This window comes from Coffea arabica, chromosome 5c, assembly GCF_036785885.1.
Source record: "Coffea arabica cultivar ET-39 chromosome 5c, Coffea Arabica ET-39 HiFi, whole genome shotgun sequence".
Lineage (NCBI taxonomy): Eukaryota > Viridiplantae > Streptophyta > Magnoliopsida > Gentianales > Rubiaceae > Coffea > Coffea arabica.
In genome coordinates, this window is record NC_092319.1 from 41,105,554 (window position 1) to 41,123,129 (window position 17,576).

The following is a 17,576-nucleotide window of genomic DNA, read 5'->3' on the forward strand; positions in this document are numbered from 1 at the left end:
ATATATAACTAAAATCCATTGCTGTAAAGTTATAAAATATTTTTATGGGTTTTTTGTCAAATTTATTTTTTATTTCCCAATTTGTCATACCTGTAGTAGTGATAGCGATTGTGGAATTAGCTCCTGAATTTTTCTCAAATACAATCCCTTAATTTTATTTATTTATTTTACTTTGAAAGAGACTGGATTCATACAAGAGGAAGAAAGAAATGGCCGGACTTGAAAGTCAAATGGCAACCTCGCAGTCACTTTGATGAAATCTTTAAAACATGTAACACCTTTTTTTTCTCATACCATATATATACACATTCATATACATATATCTCTTCTAGATTAATTGTGTTGGATCAAGTGGAGACATTTAATATGAAATGCAAGAGTATTCTGCCTGAATATTTGTATGAAAACTTTAAAAAACTGCTTGGAATTGGAAGAGCAATTTACTCAAAAAGAATATAGGAAAGCCAAAAAAAGGTACCACAATCCACAGTCCAAGGTGAGAAGAAATCACGTGGAGGAGCTTTGACCCCTGCCTCTACTCGCTTCCTTGAAGTTACAGAGATCACACACTCGAGATTAAAGGGGTCCACGCATGGTCCATCTGTCCGGACTCCTTTTCTCCAGTGCCACAAAATGAATTTTCTTGGATGGATCTTATTGGCACCAGTGCAGAACCAAAGGTTTTGATAGCTCCAGTTTTTCTTGTATCATACCCCAACATCGGTTTCATATTTCCTATGCAGCCGTGTTACACGTTTGAGTCTTTGTAGTCTTGCAAGTCTTTGTGGTCTTTTTGTACTAAGGCAGCGAGGCTTGGCTTCCACTATAAATATGCAGTACTTTTGAATTCGCGTCCAGTTTCAAAGCACCATCCAATTAGCAAGCTCAACACACAGACACGCAGTACAGGAGGAAAACACGCACTGATCAAGAAGAAATGGTGAGGACTCCTTGCTGTGATAAATCTGGATTGAGGAAGGGTACTTGGACTCCAGAAGAAGACAGGAAATTAACAGCTTATGTTACTAGATACGGCTGCTGGAACTGGCGTCAACTTCCCAAGTTTGCCGGTACGAAAGTCCTGTAGAAAACCCTTCTCTGAATGAATGCGTGTCATTATCCCATCAACAAAATCTTTATGCCTATATGCTTGGATGGGTTTGCAGCTCCATCTCAGCCTCTCAAAAGTTAGGCCAAGCCTTAATTATCAATAGGTTATAGGACTAGCCCAGGACTCTTTAGCTGCGTGCCTGTCGATCCACGAGTCTGATTTAGAGTCATCAGTGAGTTGATTAAGCTAGGGAACCGTTAAACCTGCATCAAGAATGTGTCGTAGAATCTAAACTGCTAACATGAACTCCCATTGTCAAACTAGAATTATTCTTGGGTACCATTTGGTGGAGCTTTGATGTCTTAATCACTGATGAAACTATGAAAAGCATGGTACAACAGGTTAACGTCTATAGCCATTGGTTTCGTATCATTTTCTGGTTATGCTTTGTTTTGAATGTGTTGTGACATTACATGTTCGTACACTCGTACATTTTCTGACTTTTTTTTTTTTTTTTTCAATGTGAAGGCTTGTCAAGATGCGGAAAAAGCTGCAGACTTAGGTGGATGAATTATTTGAGGCCCAACCTTAAAAGAGGAAACTACACCAAAGAAGAAGATGAACTTATCATTAAGCTGCATGAGTCACTTGGGAATAGGTATTGTCACTGTTTGCATTAATATTAAGCAAAAGTGCAAAAGCTATTACAATCCCACATCAATAAATCTTAAAATTATTAAATGTCCTGTCAACCTCTTAATCTGATCGTGTCATGACTCATTTTACATTTATGTCTTGCAGGTGGTCAGCAATTGCAGCCCACTTGCCGGGAAGAACAGACAATGAGATTAAAAATCATTGGCACACTACTCTCAATAAAAGCACAAAACAAGAATCAAGATCAGGTGAACCAAAAAGGAGCTCCAAAAGCCGTTCCAACAGGGAGAAAAACATCCGAAAGAGAAGAAAGGAGGAACAAGAAAATGCTCCAGCTAATCCGGTAACTCAGGAAATACTGGAAAGTTCTCAAATTTCATCACAACCATCACCATCGCCATCATCATCGTTATCATCACCCTCAAGTGATCATCAACTTTCCTCGTCAAATTCTACGACAACAACTAGTGACATTCATGCTCCAGACTCATCGAATTCCCTTGCTGGTTTCAGTGATATCATCGCCGAATTAGCTGCAGAATCCGGTGGAACTTTTTGGACAGAACCATTTGTGACAGACTACTGCAACATCGCATACTACCCACCTTCTCCTTTTACCAGCGAAGCATTGTTATGCTCATATGATTATTACGATGATAATGTGAACACCTTGCTATGGTGAGCTACAACTGATTTTAAGTACAATATAGAGAGTGCTGTTTGTAAATTAGTCAGGCCTCTTCAAGGTTCAACCAGTGTTTAGCGTTTACTTCCCAGTCAAAGAAATTGTGTGAAAGCATGAAAATTCTGTCTTTCAGACTTTTCATCAATGGTGCAAATGCAAATGCAATGCAATTTGGAAGAATTAGATGCTATATTGAAGTTCCTGGCCTTTCTGCTGCTTTTCTCGAATATTTTGGGTTTAATTTAGCTTCCATTTTTTTTTTTTTTTTTTTTGCATGAAATTGTCTCTGCGTTGTTGTATGTGCTTCTATATTTCATACACAGCCAAATCAAATTAAAATTATTGTTTTTAATATACGTGGAACATTTCATTAACGTATACCATATTTATCATCAGTGCAACGATATTATATTATTTAAGGTTAATCTTATATATTTATTGATAATACTAATAATATTAATGCTATTATATATTTGTACACCAAATAATTAAAAAATACAATAACTTGATGAAGCCGAACAAACCTACAACCATATCCATCCCAAACCCATTAGTACGATTGGCTGCCAGCCTGAACTTATTTTGAAGTTCCATTATTTCTTTGTCGATTTTGATAAGTGATTTTAATCCCAACTTTACTATGGATTTGCACCCTTCAGTTGTTAGGCTGTAATTTACGGCTCCAAAAGAATGATGATCGAAGTAGCATTGGGCTTGGTAGTGCTAGGTTTACAAGCCCACTTGATTGGATCGACTACTTTTTTGAGCGTGGACATCCCATAATACCCATGACTTTGGGTTTCTTCTCTAACCTTTTGAAAGTAGCCGATGGAGCGGTCCGGATTACCATAACAACTACGCTCTAGGTGTGTGCTTATCTCAAGAAAATGTATGATTATTTTTTTTTGCATATTAAGTTGCGTATCATGGTAGATTACGTATGTATTTATCTACAAAATGTAGTTACTACTTTAGAGGAAGGAGTTTGTGTGAAGGACTTGTAATCTGATCTTATAGAATATATTGGGACCAATTTGGTCTTATAATTAAGGGCAGATTAGGAATTTCAAAAAGTGACACTGTGCGTTTATATCACACAGTGTTGCTCTCCCTTTATATATTGTACAAATGTAGAAGATAAATCAATAAGATTTGAGTCCTCGTCATATTTTCATTTAACAAATTGTTTTGTTGGTTCTATTTTGATTTCTTATTCTCTTGAGCTATTTTTTTCTTTTGTTCATAGGCTAGAAGTTTGCTATATACAAGTTTAGGTGCTTGTTTAATTCGTTCGAGGATTATATATAGTCCCTATGATTGGAAAAGATTGCTTTGCATTCTCACCTTGATTCGAATTTTGCACGTTGATATTCCTTCATTTATATTGTATTTTATGAGAACATTTTAAAGCATTTTATTGTAATATTTTATTGAAAAGAACGTATGTGAGTTGACCAGATAATTAAAAGAGTCTTTTAATGGCTAACCAGTCAAAGCCATATCTGTGAATGCACATCTAAAATAGCTGCCTCATATGCACGATTTGATGGTTTAACGATCCCATGGATGAATTTCTAATTCAACGAGCACAAACAAATTTTCTCAGTAATGTTCAACACCTTCCGTTTTAGTTACTCTTTCCCGAAAATATTTTATGTTCAAGAAAATGCACATTAAGCTTAAGCTCTAATAGACCTTTCTTAATCAGCATTACAGCAAAAAAAAAAAAAAAAAAAGAAGCACTTAAGGATTAGGCTTTCAACATGCTAAATTCTGTAGACGATTGGACATTTGATGGAAGCTTGTTTCCGCTTCCACTTGTGCTTATTTTTTACATATAAGTTTTTTATACACTGACAGTAGATAATTTTTTTACACTAATATATTCAGATAATGATACACAACATGAATTTAAAATTTAAATTTAAATTATATACATGTGGCATAGATTCATATCTGTTAGTGTAAAAAAAATAATTATACTGTCAGTGTATAAAAAGTTAATCCATATTTTATTGTCGATAATTGAGATTAATATATATAGTTTGCATTAGTAGAGTTCTTTCGAATCACATTTACTGACCTTATATATATCCACAATAAAGGATTTGTGGATTAGGGCTGATTAAGATGAATGACAGTTACAAAATTGATGCAGTGAACTCTGGCTGCAGGTAGATGTTGAGTTGAATGAAAATGTTTGCAATGAGTATCATAAAAGAAGATGGAATAATCGAACTAAAAAGTTGGAAAAGTTTATTGCTTTGTACTTCTGTCTGTGTTAGGGATAATTTATAAGATTGTTCCTAAAGATGTTTAAGTGACCCTACCATGGTTGTTGAAGTTTAGATATTCAAACATTCTACTGAGACACTAATCCTAGGTAAGAATTCGCATGACTATTTGCATAAACAAGTCTATAGAGAAAGGAAAAACTAGAAATTGAATTGTGATAGACATTTCATATCAATTTGCACGTGGCACATTTATCAATAGAAGGACTTCATTTGCATCACTCATAAACCTATAAACCTTAAAAATCTTTTACTATATTGGTCAAAAATTATAATAGTTCAGCATTACATCGAGATTTATCTGATTAAATTAAGCATAATTTGATGCTCAAATTTCCAGAAGCCATATACTTAAATTGTGCAAACTTAGAGTTAGCTAGAAGTTAAATTTTTGTAAATGAGAGGTTTTGAATCCAAAACTTTCTACTTATTATCCCTATCATTCTTCCCCAAAAAAAGGGAGGGATGCGATACGAGGACTTTTTAGGAATTGCCCTTCCTAGTACCACTTTCGTCCAAACACGTTTAATTTCGAGTTTGGCATTTGGTGCATTAACACTGGTATAATTTTTCAAGACATTATAAATTTTCTCAAAATTTTGGCAACGATGTCATAGAAATTAGCAGCTTTTTATGTCTGATCACTACTAGATAATAGACAAATTGCTTCCAGTTGGTAAACAAAACATCGACAGATGAATTATTCTGATTCTGACATTAATTTGTAGTCACGTATATACAATTATTAGTTGAAAACATTGGCAGATGAATTATTCTGATTCTGACATTAATTTGAAGTCACGTATATACAATTATATATAAGTTGAAAGTTGAGCTGCTTTCCAGCGTACTGACATGAGCAAATTTCTTGCGGGGACAGTCATAAAACTTCAAATTTTTAACGGCATTCTTTTCTTTAATACTCTCTTTCTTTGGCAGAATCTCCAGTTGCAGCAATGCAGCAACTGAATCCATCTCAACTTAGAGTTGGAGCAGAATCTCTTTCTTTGATTAATTGATTAACTATTCTTGATATTATGTAAAGAAGCACCTCATTTTTGACTTTGAGGTTTTATAACCACCTTAGATTCTTAATCAACAAAGGCTAATGGATAAAAACAAAGTGAACATGTCATATAATTAATCATTTTGCATTCATGGGTATTGCTAAAACTCGTGAAAAACAAGGTCGGTGTTGTGGAGTAGACGAATAATGAGAAGAAGGGTGGAAGCCCGCTTTGCTGCTCTTTCCTTTCCATGGTGGTTTCAGCCTGCTTTAGGAATTCTTCAATAATTGGACGCGGATTCACAAGCAGACATCTTCAGCTAGTTCTTTGCCTTGATTGAAAGTTTTGCCACGGATGAGTTTTAATGATTAAATTGCACAGATTTAGATGGTGACAAATTGAGAAAGGTTTAAATTTTGGGCAATGTAACAATTCAATGTTATGTCAATTAAAAAAAAAAAAAAGCTCTCAAAAGTTTTACGTAAACACTAGTTAAGAGTTAACATCGTTAAGAGTTAACATCATGTTGATCGACATGCATATTGGATTTTAATCTTTTGTTGGTTGTAGGCCATTATTTACAGTTTTGTATGAATTCTAGAAAACAAGAAATAAAGGGAAAAATAAAAAATAGTAACTAGCTCTTATTTTGTTCTTATTATTTTTTTTAAAGCTATTCTTCCTCTTGGTTATTTGCCACTGTCTAGCTCTTGTCGCCATCATTCAATACCTTTCTCGGCTTTTTGGCCAACTTATTTCAGCACTTTTGATAAAGACAAATTATTTTCTTACAAAAAATCGTGTGTTTCAATTCTCACGGTTAACAGAAGAGTGTTAGTAAGTAATCTATAAGCATCTTACAAGCGACCTATAATCCCAAGGGTATGGAATTGAAATCACCTAAACTTTCTTCTACACATATTAAAAAAAAAAAAAGAGACAGTGATAGTTTTCTTAAGCTTGAGGGTTTAGAGAATATAGACATTAGTGCTACATGATTGGTCTCAATGCTTGAATTTTAATATCTTTGAACTTCAGTGTTTCAATTAACCAATTATGCGCTCTATCTATGTCTTTTGAAGAAGGATGTAAAATGTTTAGCATCCCCACTCCCTCTCCATGAATGTACTTTGAGGGAGCTTTTGTTGTAATATGGTGCCTTTTGTGTTAATGAAATCTTTAGTCTCTTTTCCGAGAAAAGAAGAAAAAAAAAAAAAAAGGCTGGCGTAGATAGCATCTTCTTGCTGACCATGAGATTGGAGGGGTCCTTGTCAATTAGACAAATACTTCTGCTTTTGTCTTGGAACTAAGTAATCATTTGTTGATAGAAAAATGGTTCATCTCTAAGCTGACAAATAGGAAAACAACAATCATAAAGCATGTGTTCGACGTCACATTATCCTGTTGTACAATGGTACTCACGTACGATATTTTAATAGCCATATTCTTGAATGGTTGATGCATTATCAACATCGTGATTAAGTTTAGAAATGTGGTCACATGGAAGCATCCCTAAAAATGCATGTGTTGTAAAGGATTAGAAGTAGATCAAAAAAAAAAAAGTATTCATTTAAACCTACTAATTGCAGATTGTCCAAGAAATTTTAATGATATAATTAATTAAGGAGCAACATTTTATGTCCAAATGCTGAAAAGATTGTGGAACTACTGCTTTATATTTTGTTATTCTTTGTGAAAATTGTATGCCACAAAAAAAAATAATAAGTAAATTCTTGGAAGGAAGTTCACCAGCTCCTTTCTACTTAATTAAAAGCTGCAATGAGAAGCAATTCGTATGGACCCTTCAGACTGACAAGTGGATATATCTAATACATAATGCTATTAACTTCTAAGAAAATGAATATTCTAATTGGTTTACGTAAGACTTCGAATACGTCGCGAAATGGCGAGCTAAATGATTTCGTTTACTATAAAAGAGTGAGGTTTGCGTAAGATTTTGGTTCAAGAGTAGAGAGCTGAAGGTACTAGAAAAATGGGGAGAACCTCTTTCACAGACGAAAATGGAACGAAGAAAGGTGCTTGGAGCGGGGAAGAAGATAACAAGCTAAGAGCTTATGTCCAAAGATATGGTCATTGGAATTGGAGGCAGCTGCCCAAGTTTGCTGGTGAGCTAACGTTCCCTCCTCTTAGTTTGGAAGAGAAAGATGTTGCAAAAGAAAAAGGAAAAAAATGTTAAGCTTATTAAATGGAACACGTAAATCATGAACAGATTTCATCAATTAGACAAGAAAACAATAGAGCTGAAATCACTTGCAATAATATCATCATGTTGCATGGTATGTTGTAATCTTGTTTACTTGGTGTATATGAATAAGTGAACTCCTATACAAACTTTAGTTTTCTTTTTTGAGTGATTATTTATATTACTTGGTGAGAAGTTAAGAACCAATGAAGCAGACCAACTAAACAAATTTAGTACAAAATAGTAATTAAATGTCTATCGGTTTACTTAGTTTACGTTTTCTTTTTATGCCTAGGGTGCAAGCATAACTTGATTGGTCGATTAAACCTATTTTTTTGTGCCTTTAGAAATATTATCTAGGGTAAAATATACGAAGCCCTTTGTGGTATCACTAAAAGATACATAGTCTCACTATTCTTTAAAAATCCTTACATAATCACCTTATACTTTTAACTAAAGTGAAAAGGTGAATTTTAACCTATTATATCACTCGTAGCAGGTCATATTCTTCTTTATTAACAAAATTATAATTTATTTTATACTTTACATTTTTTCTATTTCTTTTCCTTTTTATTTAAAAAACAATTTATTCAAAAAAACCATTTTATTTCCTTTTTAATTAATTTTTAAATTTTCGCATCACTTCCCACCACCATCCCCTTCTACCTCAACCATCCTAACCCTCCACTATCACTCCTTATCCTTCCTTCCCCTTCTTCTTTCTCCTCTTTTCTCCTCTACATTACCCCTTTTCCATCTTCCTCGCTCCCTCCTCCTTCCTCCCCAACATTACCTCTTTCCCATCTTTCTTGCTCTTTCCTCCTTTCCCCCTCTTTCCATTTTTCTCATCTCCTTCCCCATCCTTGTCCTTCTTTCTAGTCACAATAGGAAGGAGGGGCAACTTGAAGGATGGGGAAGAAGGTGAGAAAGAGAGGAAGAAGAAGAGAGAGAGGAGAAGAGAGGAAGGAAGAGGAGAAAGATGGGAGAGGGTAATGCGGAAAAGAAGGAAGAAGAGAAGAGGCTGGCAAGAGGTCATGGTGAAGGGGGAGGGAAGGGATGGAGCAGAATTGTGGCCATGAATGAAGAAAGGAGAGATGGCTGAAGGAGTTGCAGCCATGGAGAAGATGAAAGCTTTTAAATATTTTAATTTGATCTATGAATTTTGAGTCTTAAGAAAAAGGTCCCTCAATTTAGTATGTTTCTTTTACAAAATTTTAAATTGACCCTCTACTTTTGACAATTGAAGGAAGAAGGCTCTCAATTGACCTTTTTTTTTAATTTGTAAATTCTTGTGCCATTTTTACGTCACAAACCGGTTAAAAGTCAAATTTCACTTTAATTAAAAGTATAGGGTAATTATGTGAAGGGCTTTTAAATATAGGGTGTTATGTGTCTTACGATACCACAAAGGGTTCCATGCATTTTACCCTATTATTCTTCTATTTCGAAATATCTTTCTTTGTCTTTTTTTGGAATCCTGAAGAAGAAACGAAAAACGTGGTACATTAGTCGTGTTTTATTCTTAAATCCAACAAGAAATAAATAGCCTTAATGAAAGACAAAAGAGATTTGGCCCAATTTTATAGGCCCAGGATGTTAGCCCAAAACAATGATCAACCCATTTAAGGGTTTGATAATGATTAATGAATAAGATTTGAAAAAAAAAAGGACATATTTAACAAAACAATTTTGGCCTATATCTCACATAAAATAATCGGTAATTTTAAACGTATTTTACGTTGGTTCGAGTCAAAATTTTATGTCCGCATAATAAAACCTGAAATTTTTTTTTTTTTCATTTAGAATCTTCTTGTAACAAATACAACGTAGTTGCTTCTGTAATAGGTGTAGCAAGATGCGGGAAGAGTTGCAGGCTGCGGTGGATGAATTACCTAAGGCCAGGCTTGAAACGTGGGAAGTATACCAAAGAAGAAGAAGATCTTATACGAGAATGGCATGACAAGCTCGGGAATAAGTATGGACCAATACTCCAACACTTACCTCTAAACTTGTATTACATAATTGCTGATTACACATTTTACCTAATATTTAACAAGGTATATATTAGTACAAAATACACTTTAATCTCATGTGATTTAGCGATTTTTCACATAACTTCCCTATAATTTCAAAAGTTATATATAATTCTCGCATAATTTGGATTAAAGTGTCAAAATGACGGAAATGATCATTTATAGCGGAACCTATAAAAATGTTGAAATTACCCTTGTTTAAAAATTGAAAATGGTTGAAGTGACCAAAATATATAAACATAATATGCATGACACTCTAACCCCGCATGATTTTATATTTTATTATATAACCCTTTATAGTTTTCAAAATACATACATAAGCTCCTTGTGATTAATAAATAATTTTCAATTTTATATATGGGTACTTTTGACATTTTAGTTGACTCAGTTAGAATTCCGTCATTTTGACATTTTAATCCAAATCATGAGGGAATTATTTATAGACCATAGAGGGATTATGTGAAAAAGTGCTAAACTGCAGGGAGATAAAGTGTATTTTGCCCTATATATTACTTAAAATGTTGCATTTTGCTTTTGAACATGGATTAATATTTCTAACAAAGTGCACATCTACTAGCAAGCTTTGATAGTGGACAACTAATCAAAATTTGTACTTGAATATATAAATTTGTACATGCGACATGCATCTACTACTCCGTTAATGTATATATTGTCAGTGCAAAAAAGATTTAATTCTTTGAATGACTTTTGCAGACGAGAGAATCGAAGAAAATGGAACCTGGGACCTAACTCTTATGTTTTTGGATGTGATGAGGATCAAATCATTTTTAACGTTAGAGACTTAGAAAAACGATAATTAGCAAGCGTGCAGCTCACCTTATGCAAATTTTTTATTATAGTATAATTAGTTGTGTATTTTGAAAAGAATGCACAACAGCTTACCTGATTTGAAAAAATTGCACTAACAGCTTACCTCAATCTTATTCCACATTTCTTATGCCTTCTATTTCTTATTTTTTTGCACCAAAAACAATAGATGGTCAGCCATTGCAGCAAAATTACCAGGGAGAACTGACAATGAAATAATAAATTATTGGCATACACAACTCAAGAAACGCATGAAAAAAATCCCACCAACAAAGAATCCTGCAGGAACGCCTACTGAAGACAGCTGCAAATCTGAAGCAAATCAGGAAGGCCAGCCTGATATTTCTCATCAAGAAGAGTTGCCTCAGGAAAATGTTGGTCCAGAAGCTTCAGTTTTACAAAGCTCAGAGAGAATTGAAACATCCATAACTCAATCTTCGAGTGAGATGTCAAGCTCAAATTCCAATTGGGTACCAGAAGATGGTATTTCCTCATGGGATCAATCATTTGCAGAAGTAGAAAGTTTCTGGAGTGAGCCGTTTGTCCTGGACACGTCTTATAACCAAAATAACTGCGATTTGTCGCCATTATTTGGGGATCAGGAAGGAGTTTTTGCTTCGTACTCCTCATACTTGGATGATAACAATGATTTCCTTTACCAATGGATTGAAGATCATCCATAGAAAAGCTAGCTACAACGCTAGCCTATGTAGTACTTGTAATTATGGATTGTTACAATTTGCAATATCACCTCTATATATATGTACAAATATCGGTTATATATATGTATTCAAACTTTTCGAGAAATTTAGTATTTAGTTAACTGGTTCTATTGAGATTAAGCGTGCATTTGATAAAAATAAAGTCTGAAAATTAAAATCTGAAATCTAAAGTCTTAATCCGTTAAATTATTGAATTGTTAAGCATTAAATATGATACATTTGAGTGTATATCATATTAAGCAATAAGTAAAATAGTTTATCACCTATTGTTTAAAGTAAGTTTTGTCGAGAAAATTTAATGCCACTTAATTAATTCGAATATTCTATTTTTAGTTATTAAACGCATCTGAACATGTTAATATCTGAACCCCGTTAAAATTAAATTTTGAATTGGGTTGTCAAACAGAGCTAAAAGCCTGGAATTTGCTTTAGCATGGTTGTACACTTGTAGTTGGTATTGTAATTGTAAACCAGGCACACGATTAATGGTGAAAATAACTTCTTAGCTGCATTACTTTGCAACCTATTCTAGATACGGCTAATCCAGGGATTAAGGGCTTGTGAATCTGCTCATCAATATGTAGCTACAAAAAATGAGCGAAAGTGAAGTAAAACAGTTTCATGGTCACGTCAATAAAACAGTTTCATGGTCACGTCAAAACCTTACCAGACTAGCAATAATCAAATTGAAACTTACCAGTATATATAATCTTATCATCATATATATATATATATATATATATATATAGCAGCAGACTCATTCACAAACTGTGAGGCAAGTAGTAGTACTACCACCAATACTAAGACTAGAAAATTATTCCAATGGTGTGATGTCCGAAATGGTTTCATCTTCTTAATTCCTATGAGGACTGGGATTTGGAAGTTACTAAATCGAGTGCTTTTACGATGATTCCAGTTTCAGGCCGGCGAGAAGGAATTTCGTGGATCCATATCTCTGCAATGTAAAGAAACCGGCGTGCTTCGTGAAGCGGAAAATCAACTCTACTTTTCAGTGATGGATCCACTAGTTCGATCCACTTCCTTTTCTGCTTGAGCAAAATGCATGCCTGCAACTTATATCTTATGAGAAAGCTGTACTGTCCATCACATACACTCAATCGTAGTAATTGATGGCAGAATTATTTTGTTATCAATACTACTGCAAGTTAAAAGAGTGTTCTAAAGGAATTTTTTTTGAGTGTTCTAAAGGAAATAGTAAAGTCGCAGGTCTTGAGAATTATTGACAATTCTCTATCACTAATTTTGTATTTAGATGTGACCAACTGAGGGGAGACCTAAATTAGGATAGCTTTTGAAAAGGGGGGTCCCAAATAGTGAGGATTTTGAAACAATGTATCATATGAATGCGTTATTTAAACAACGCATTTACTGAATGCATTGTGTTAAAAATAAACACATATACAAATCAAGAAGAGATTTGAGGAAATATTGCATTTACTAAATATTTTTCACTGTTGGAAAGAATTTGAAAATATCACTCTTGAAAAATTTTATTTTATTTTTCCAAAATAGTATCACTTTTTTGAAATTCACTCGTGGTCCAATAAAGTACAGAATTTGTCCCGGCGAATTCACTTCCTACTTCATAGATAGATATGTACACTGGCTTTAAAAATCTCAATCCTTATTCCTATGTTTCAAGCAAAATCACTCCCTATAAGATAAATACTTAAGCCAGTTTCAAAAATCTCGAGCATTTGAAGAAAAGGGTTGCAATTTTTGTACATGTCTTTGACATTGATAAGGATTAAAACATTTTCTACATATCCGTGACTTCCAAAATAACAACTTTTGTGATGTTACAATAATGCTATATATGAAGACACAAATAGATTATGTCCTCAGAAAATATTAAATAACAAAGGTCTTGTGTATTTGGTAAAAAAAAAATAACAAAAGACGCGATTACAACCATATTGAAGTGTATAATAAGACGAGGTGAGAGTACTACTTCTTGTTCACCTAGTTTAACCAACTATTTTATGAGTAATTGGTTACTAAAAGAACTTTAACGCTTTACTTAGATATAGGTCAAGGAATTAAATCTCTTGATCTATATTCTAAAAAATCCTAGCCACTAATAGAGTTTTAAAACTCTATTTGGATGTAGGATGCATTTTAAAAATCCAAGTTTTTCTAAAAATTTCGCTAGCAAGTGTGTAGGCATTTGTTTGGATTGGTAGCGATTCAGTCTCCTCCGAATTTTCCTTGGACTTCTCTAGATCCCCCTGCCCCTAGTATAAAGTAGGTGTAGTTCTAAAGTAGATTCTATCATGTCTGGAAGAGAGAGAGAGAGAGAGTACTACTTCTGGTAAGCTTCAACAGGACAACACCAAAACTATATATATCACACTTGAACGTAAGCTTCCCTGAATCCAGATATTCTGGTGCACAGTACCCTTGGGATCCCAAGACTCTTGTGGTAACGTGGGATTTATCCAGGACTTTAGGAGGCTCGTATCTGGCGAGTCCGAAGTCTGCAAGCTTAGCTTGTAACTGGTTGTCCAACAAGATGTTTGAAGATTTGATGTCGCGATGGATGGATGACGGGCGGGCAGGCGCTGCAATGGAGATAGTGGAGGCCTTTGGACTGTTTTCCAATCCGGGGGCTGTTGTTCACCAATTCCTTCAAAATGATCGGCCAGACTTCCCCAGGCATGAATTCATGCACCAAGAACTTCTCATTTCCTTCAGATGCGTATCCATATAATTTTACCAAATTCGGATGCCTTAATGTTCGTAGAATCTCTACCTCGTTCTTGAATTCTTATTCTCTTTGTATCGATCCGTCTTGGTGAAACAGGAATTTAATTGCAGCAATCTGATGGTGATCAATCAATCCATTCAATTCAGTGGAAACAAATTTTAAGTGCTAATATCAATTCAAATTTATTCAAATACTAGGAGTACTGATTTTTACTAGTAATAGAACTAGCAGTAAGTAGTAACAGGATAGAACAAATAGTTCTACTTATTTGCAGATTGGTTGACTTATCAAAACAAACAAGAAGCGTAGAGCAAACGTGCTCATTTCCCTACTATGAGTAATGCATCAAACAAAATGCCCTGAAGTTACATGTTTCATACTTTATTTCATTGATCATTTGATTCTGGAAATCTTCGTAAGTTAAGTAAGTGACACGAACAATTTTTTTACTACTAGTAAATTAGTTGAACGTGGAACAAGAAAAATTGATGTGAAAGTCAATTTGCATCAATTAATTCATGAAGAACTATGCCAAATCTTACTTGGCCAGATTCGAGGGTTCCTTTGTAAACCACTCCGTAGCCTCCCATACCAATCACATTTTCAACTGAGAGATGTCCGGTGGCAGTTTTAAGCTTACACACAGTAAATTTACCTATAACAGTACTTTGTAAGAACATTGATATAATAAAGATTTAGGTTTGAGGTCGATCATTCAAAGAACAAAATATATAAAAAAATGGAATTAATGGCAAAATTAAGCAATAATAGTAGTTACCGCTGGTTACTTGATCTTCAATTTGATTACCCTCAATCTTCTTGATGCCCTTGGGCTAATTTCTGAATAGGCAAGAACAACAACCCATTGCTTATATAGGCAACTGTATATCTCAGTGTTGCAAAGTGGAAGTTGTATAAGTACGAGAAGCATGAGAATCATTGAATATAAGCAACTGCATGTGTATCTGGTACTCCAATTATTAAGTTATTGAATTGTTAAACAGTAAATTTGGCAAATTTGAGTATATATCACATTATTTGACACAAAAAAAAAAGAGTATATATTGCATTAACTGATAAGTTTATAACATTTGAATATATAACGCATAAGTGATAAGTGAATAATTTATCAAGTGTTTTTGATAGTAAGTTTTGTTTTAAAAATTCGGTGGCAATTAATTATTTTAGATGCTCAATTTTTGGTTATCAAACACATTTGAATATGTTAAAATCTGAATCCATTAAGTTTAAGTGCTGAATTGGGTGATCAAATAGCTCCAAGATAATTCAAATTCGTCAATTCAGAGATGAACTATTTAACTATTTGTTTCAAATATCTCAGCTTGAACTTGACTTGACATTTTTGGTGAGTTACTCGAATGTGACCCAAAGTTTATATAGATTTTTAACCTATTTGATAAAGGCCAAAATTTAAGTAGATGTGGTCTTCAAAGACCCAAAGATTCAAATTGTGCCATACCACTTGGTAAAATAGTGTGGTACAATTTGGGCCATTGAATTTTTGAAAGTAAGTTTTATTCAAGTGTGAGCCTTTGATACATAGGCCATTTTTTTTATTATTCCTTGTACCTTATATGTTCAAAAAATCGTTTAATGAATGACAATTTCAAGTCCTAAAATTCATATTGGTTGACTCAAAGTTAACATGCTTGTTAAGGTCAAACAAAATGTTAACATGCTTGTTTAATGGGCTGTTTATTTTGGGTCTAACCCATGCAGTGAGGTTTATGAGTAGGCAATTAAGTTGGGCCATATCTGTTAAAAGTGGCCGTGTAAAAATAACATGGGCTCCATTCCATTCAAATAACATGGGCCATATCTGCAATTGAAAGTGCAGCCAATAGCCCGTCATAAGATGGGATATTAAATAGAGGTATTATCCACAATCTAGTTATTTTGATCCGGTAAAGTCCGTCCATAATAAGCGGATTTAAGTATGCAATAACTTTGAATGGATTTAAATGAATATCCAATTATATCTAGTTAATTATTGATTGGTAGTGAATTAATTCGACTCATTTATTTATATCCATTTAAAAATAACTATATATTTAAACTCTATTTTAAGTGGGTGTTAAACAAATAAATTTAAATTTTCTACTAATCTAATAATAATAAAATGTCATTATTTCTCCTCAAACAACATGCAAAAAAATTATAAAAAATAAAATTTCAATTACTTGGAACCACTAATTATCCATTTAGAAGTTTCTCAAAAAGTATCCGCTTTTGTTGAAACAAGAAAGTCAATAAATTCAAGAACTAATGACCTAAGATTGTAGTCGAATGGCCACTTCAATCCCTCCTTGGGTATATAGCCGTATAGGTTGGGGATTCCAAACCCCCTGCCTATGCATAAATCCAGGAAATCCTGACACTTTCTACTGTAGGAGCGGGTGCAGTTATACTTGTCTAGTTTGATGGTGATTTAATTTTCGTTGGCTTTTTCATGGTCCAGTTGAACCTATCTCCTTTCTTATATTTTAGGAATAGGTATAGATGGTTGTCAAAAAAAAAAAAAAGGAAGAAGACCTAAGAGAGAAATAATGGCACCCAATGCTTTTGATGATATTCTCCAATGACAAATAAGAAGATCCCCACCTTCCTGCCACGCTAACCTACGTTTCTCACTGATAACGCTTTAACCCTTTTCCTCACTTCACTTTCACCATCCCTGAGTTCCCTTATCCCTTTCTCTACTTGCTCAGCTCTTACTATGCCCTGATTCTTCTTTTCTTCAAAATAATCTAAGCAAATTTCCACTGGATTGCCCAACTCTTTCACCACCTGAAAAGCTGAGAAAAGCATTCAGCTGTTGCTCCGCGTGCAACGGCAATGTAGCCATTGGCACGCCACACCATATATTCTCCAAAGTTGAATTCCAACAACGAGACAAAAAGCCGCCCACTGCCTGGTGCGACAACACGGCTAATTGTTTAACCAAGAAGATATCCACAGCCGGGTACTGTCACTATCGTTGTTGAAATCTTTGATATTTAAATAATTTGTGGGTGTCAATTGGCATCAATAATAATTGTTTTTCCTGTAAATGATTAAGGTTCGTTTGTTAAAAACCTGATGCAATAATGAAAATATGCACCAAATTTTTGTTAGACGAATATTTGCCACAGCTATTTGTCAACATTTTCAATCCACATTTGTGTTTTGTAGGAGATGGCAATAATCAAGTGTGGTTAATACTCGTAAGTTCAACATATCATAGAACTTGAAGAGAAATGAATATTTAGAAATAGATTGATGTAGTTAAATTTTGTTGTTATACTTCTTATAATGTTTAAGGAACACTGGCATAAATTATTGTATTTCTCGTGACTTCTGAACTAGTA

At 34.0% G+C, this 17,576-nt stretch overlaps 1 protein-coding gene across 1 annotated transcript; it reads left to right on the plus strand.

The window, feature by feature from the left end:
* The first annotated feature begins 739 nt into the window (after positions 1–739).
* On the plus strand, positions 740–2,593 carry LOC113690206 (uncharacterized). Its single transcript, XM_027208031.2, has 3 exons — positions 740–1,070; positions 1,580–1,709; positions 1,853–2,593. Exons 1-3 carry the CDS (start codon positions 938–940, stop codon positions 2,388–2,390), a joined length of 801 nt encoding a protein of 266 aa, XP_027063832.1. The 5' UTR covers positions 740–937; the 3' UTR covers positions 2,391–2,593.
* The last annotated feature ends 14,983 nt before the right edge of the window (positions 2,594–17,576 follow it).

Excerpts from the sequence above, each read along its gene's own strand:
- LOC113690206 (XM_027208031.2), top strand. The coding sequence starts at position 938 with ATGGTGAGGACTCCTTGCTGTGATAAATCTGGATTGAGGAAGGGTACT. Across the intron at positions 1,071-1,579 it reads TCAACTTCCCAAGTTTGCCG|GCTTGTCAAGATGCGGAAAA; the intron begins GTACGAAAGTCC and ends TTCAATGTGAAG. Across the intron at positions 1,710-1,852 it reads CATGAGTCACTTGGGAATAG|GTGGTCAGCAATTGCAGCCC; the intron begins GTATTGTCACTG and ends TATGTCTTGCAG.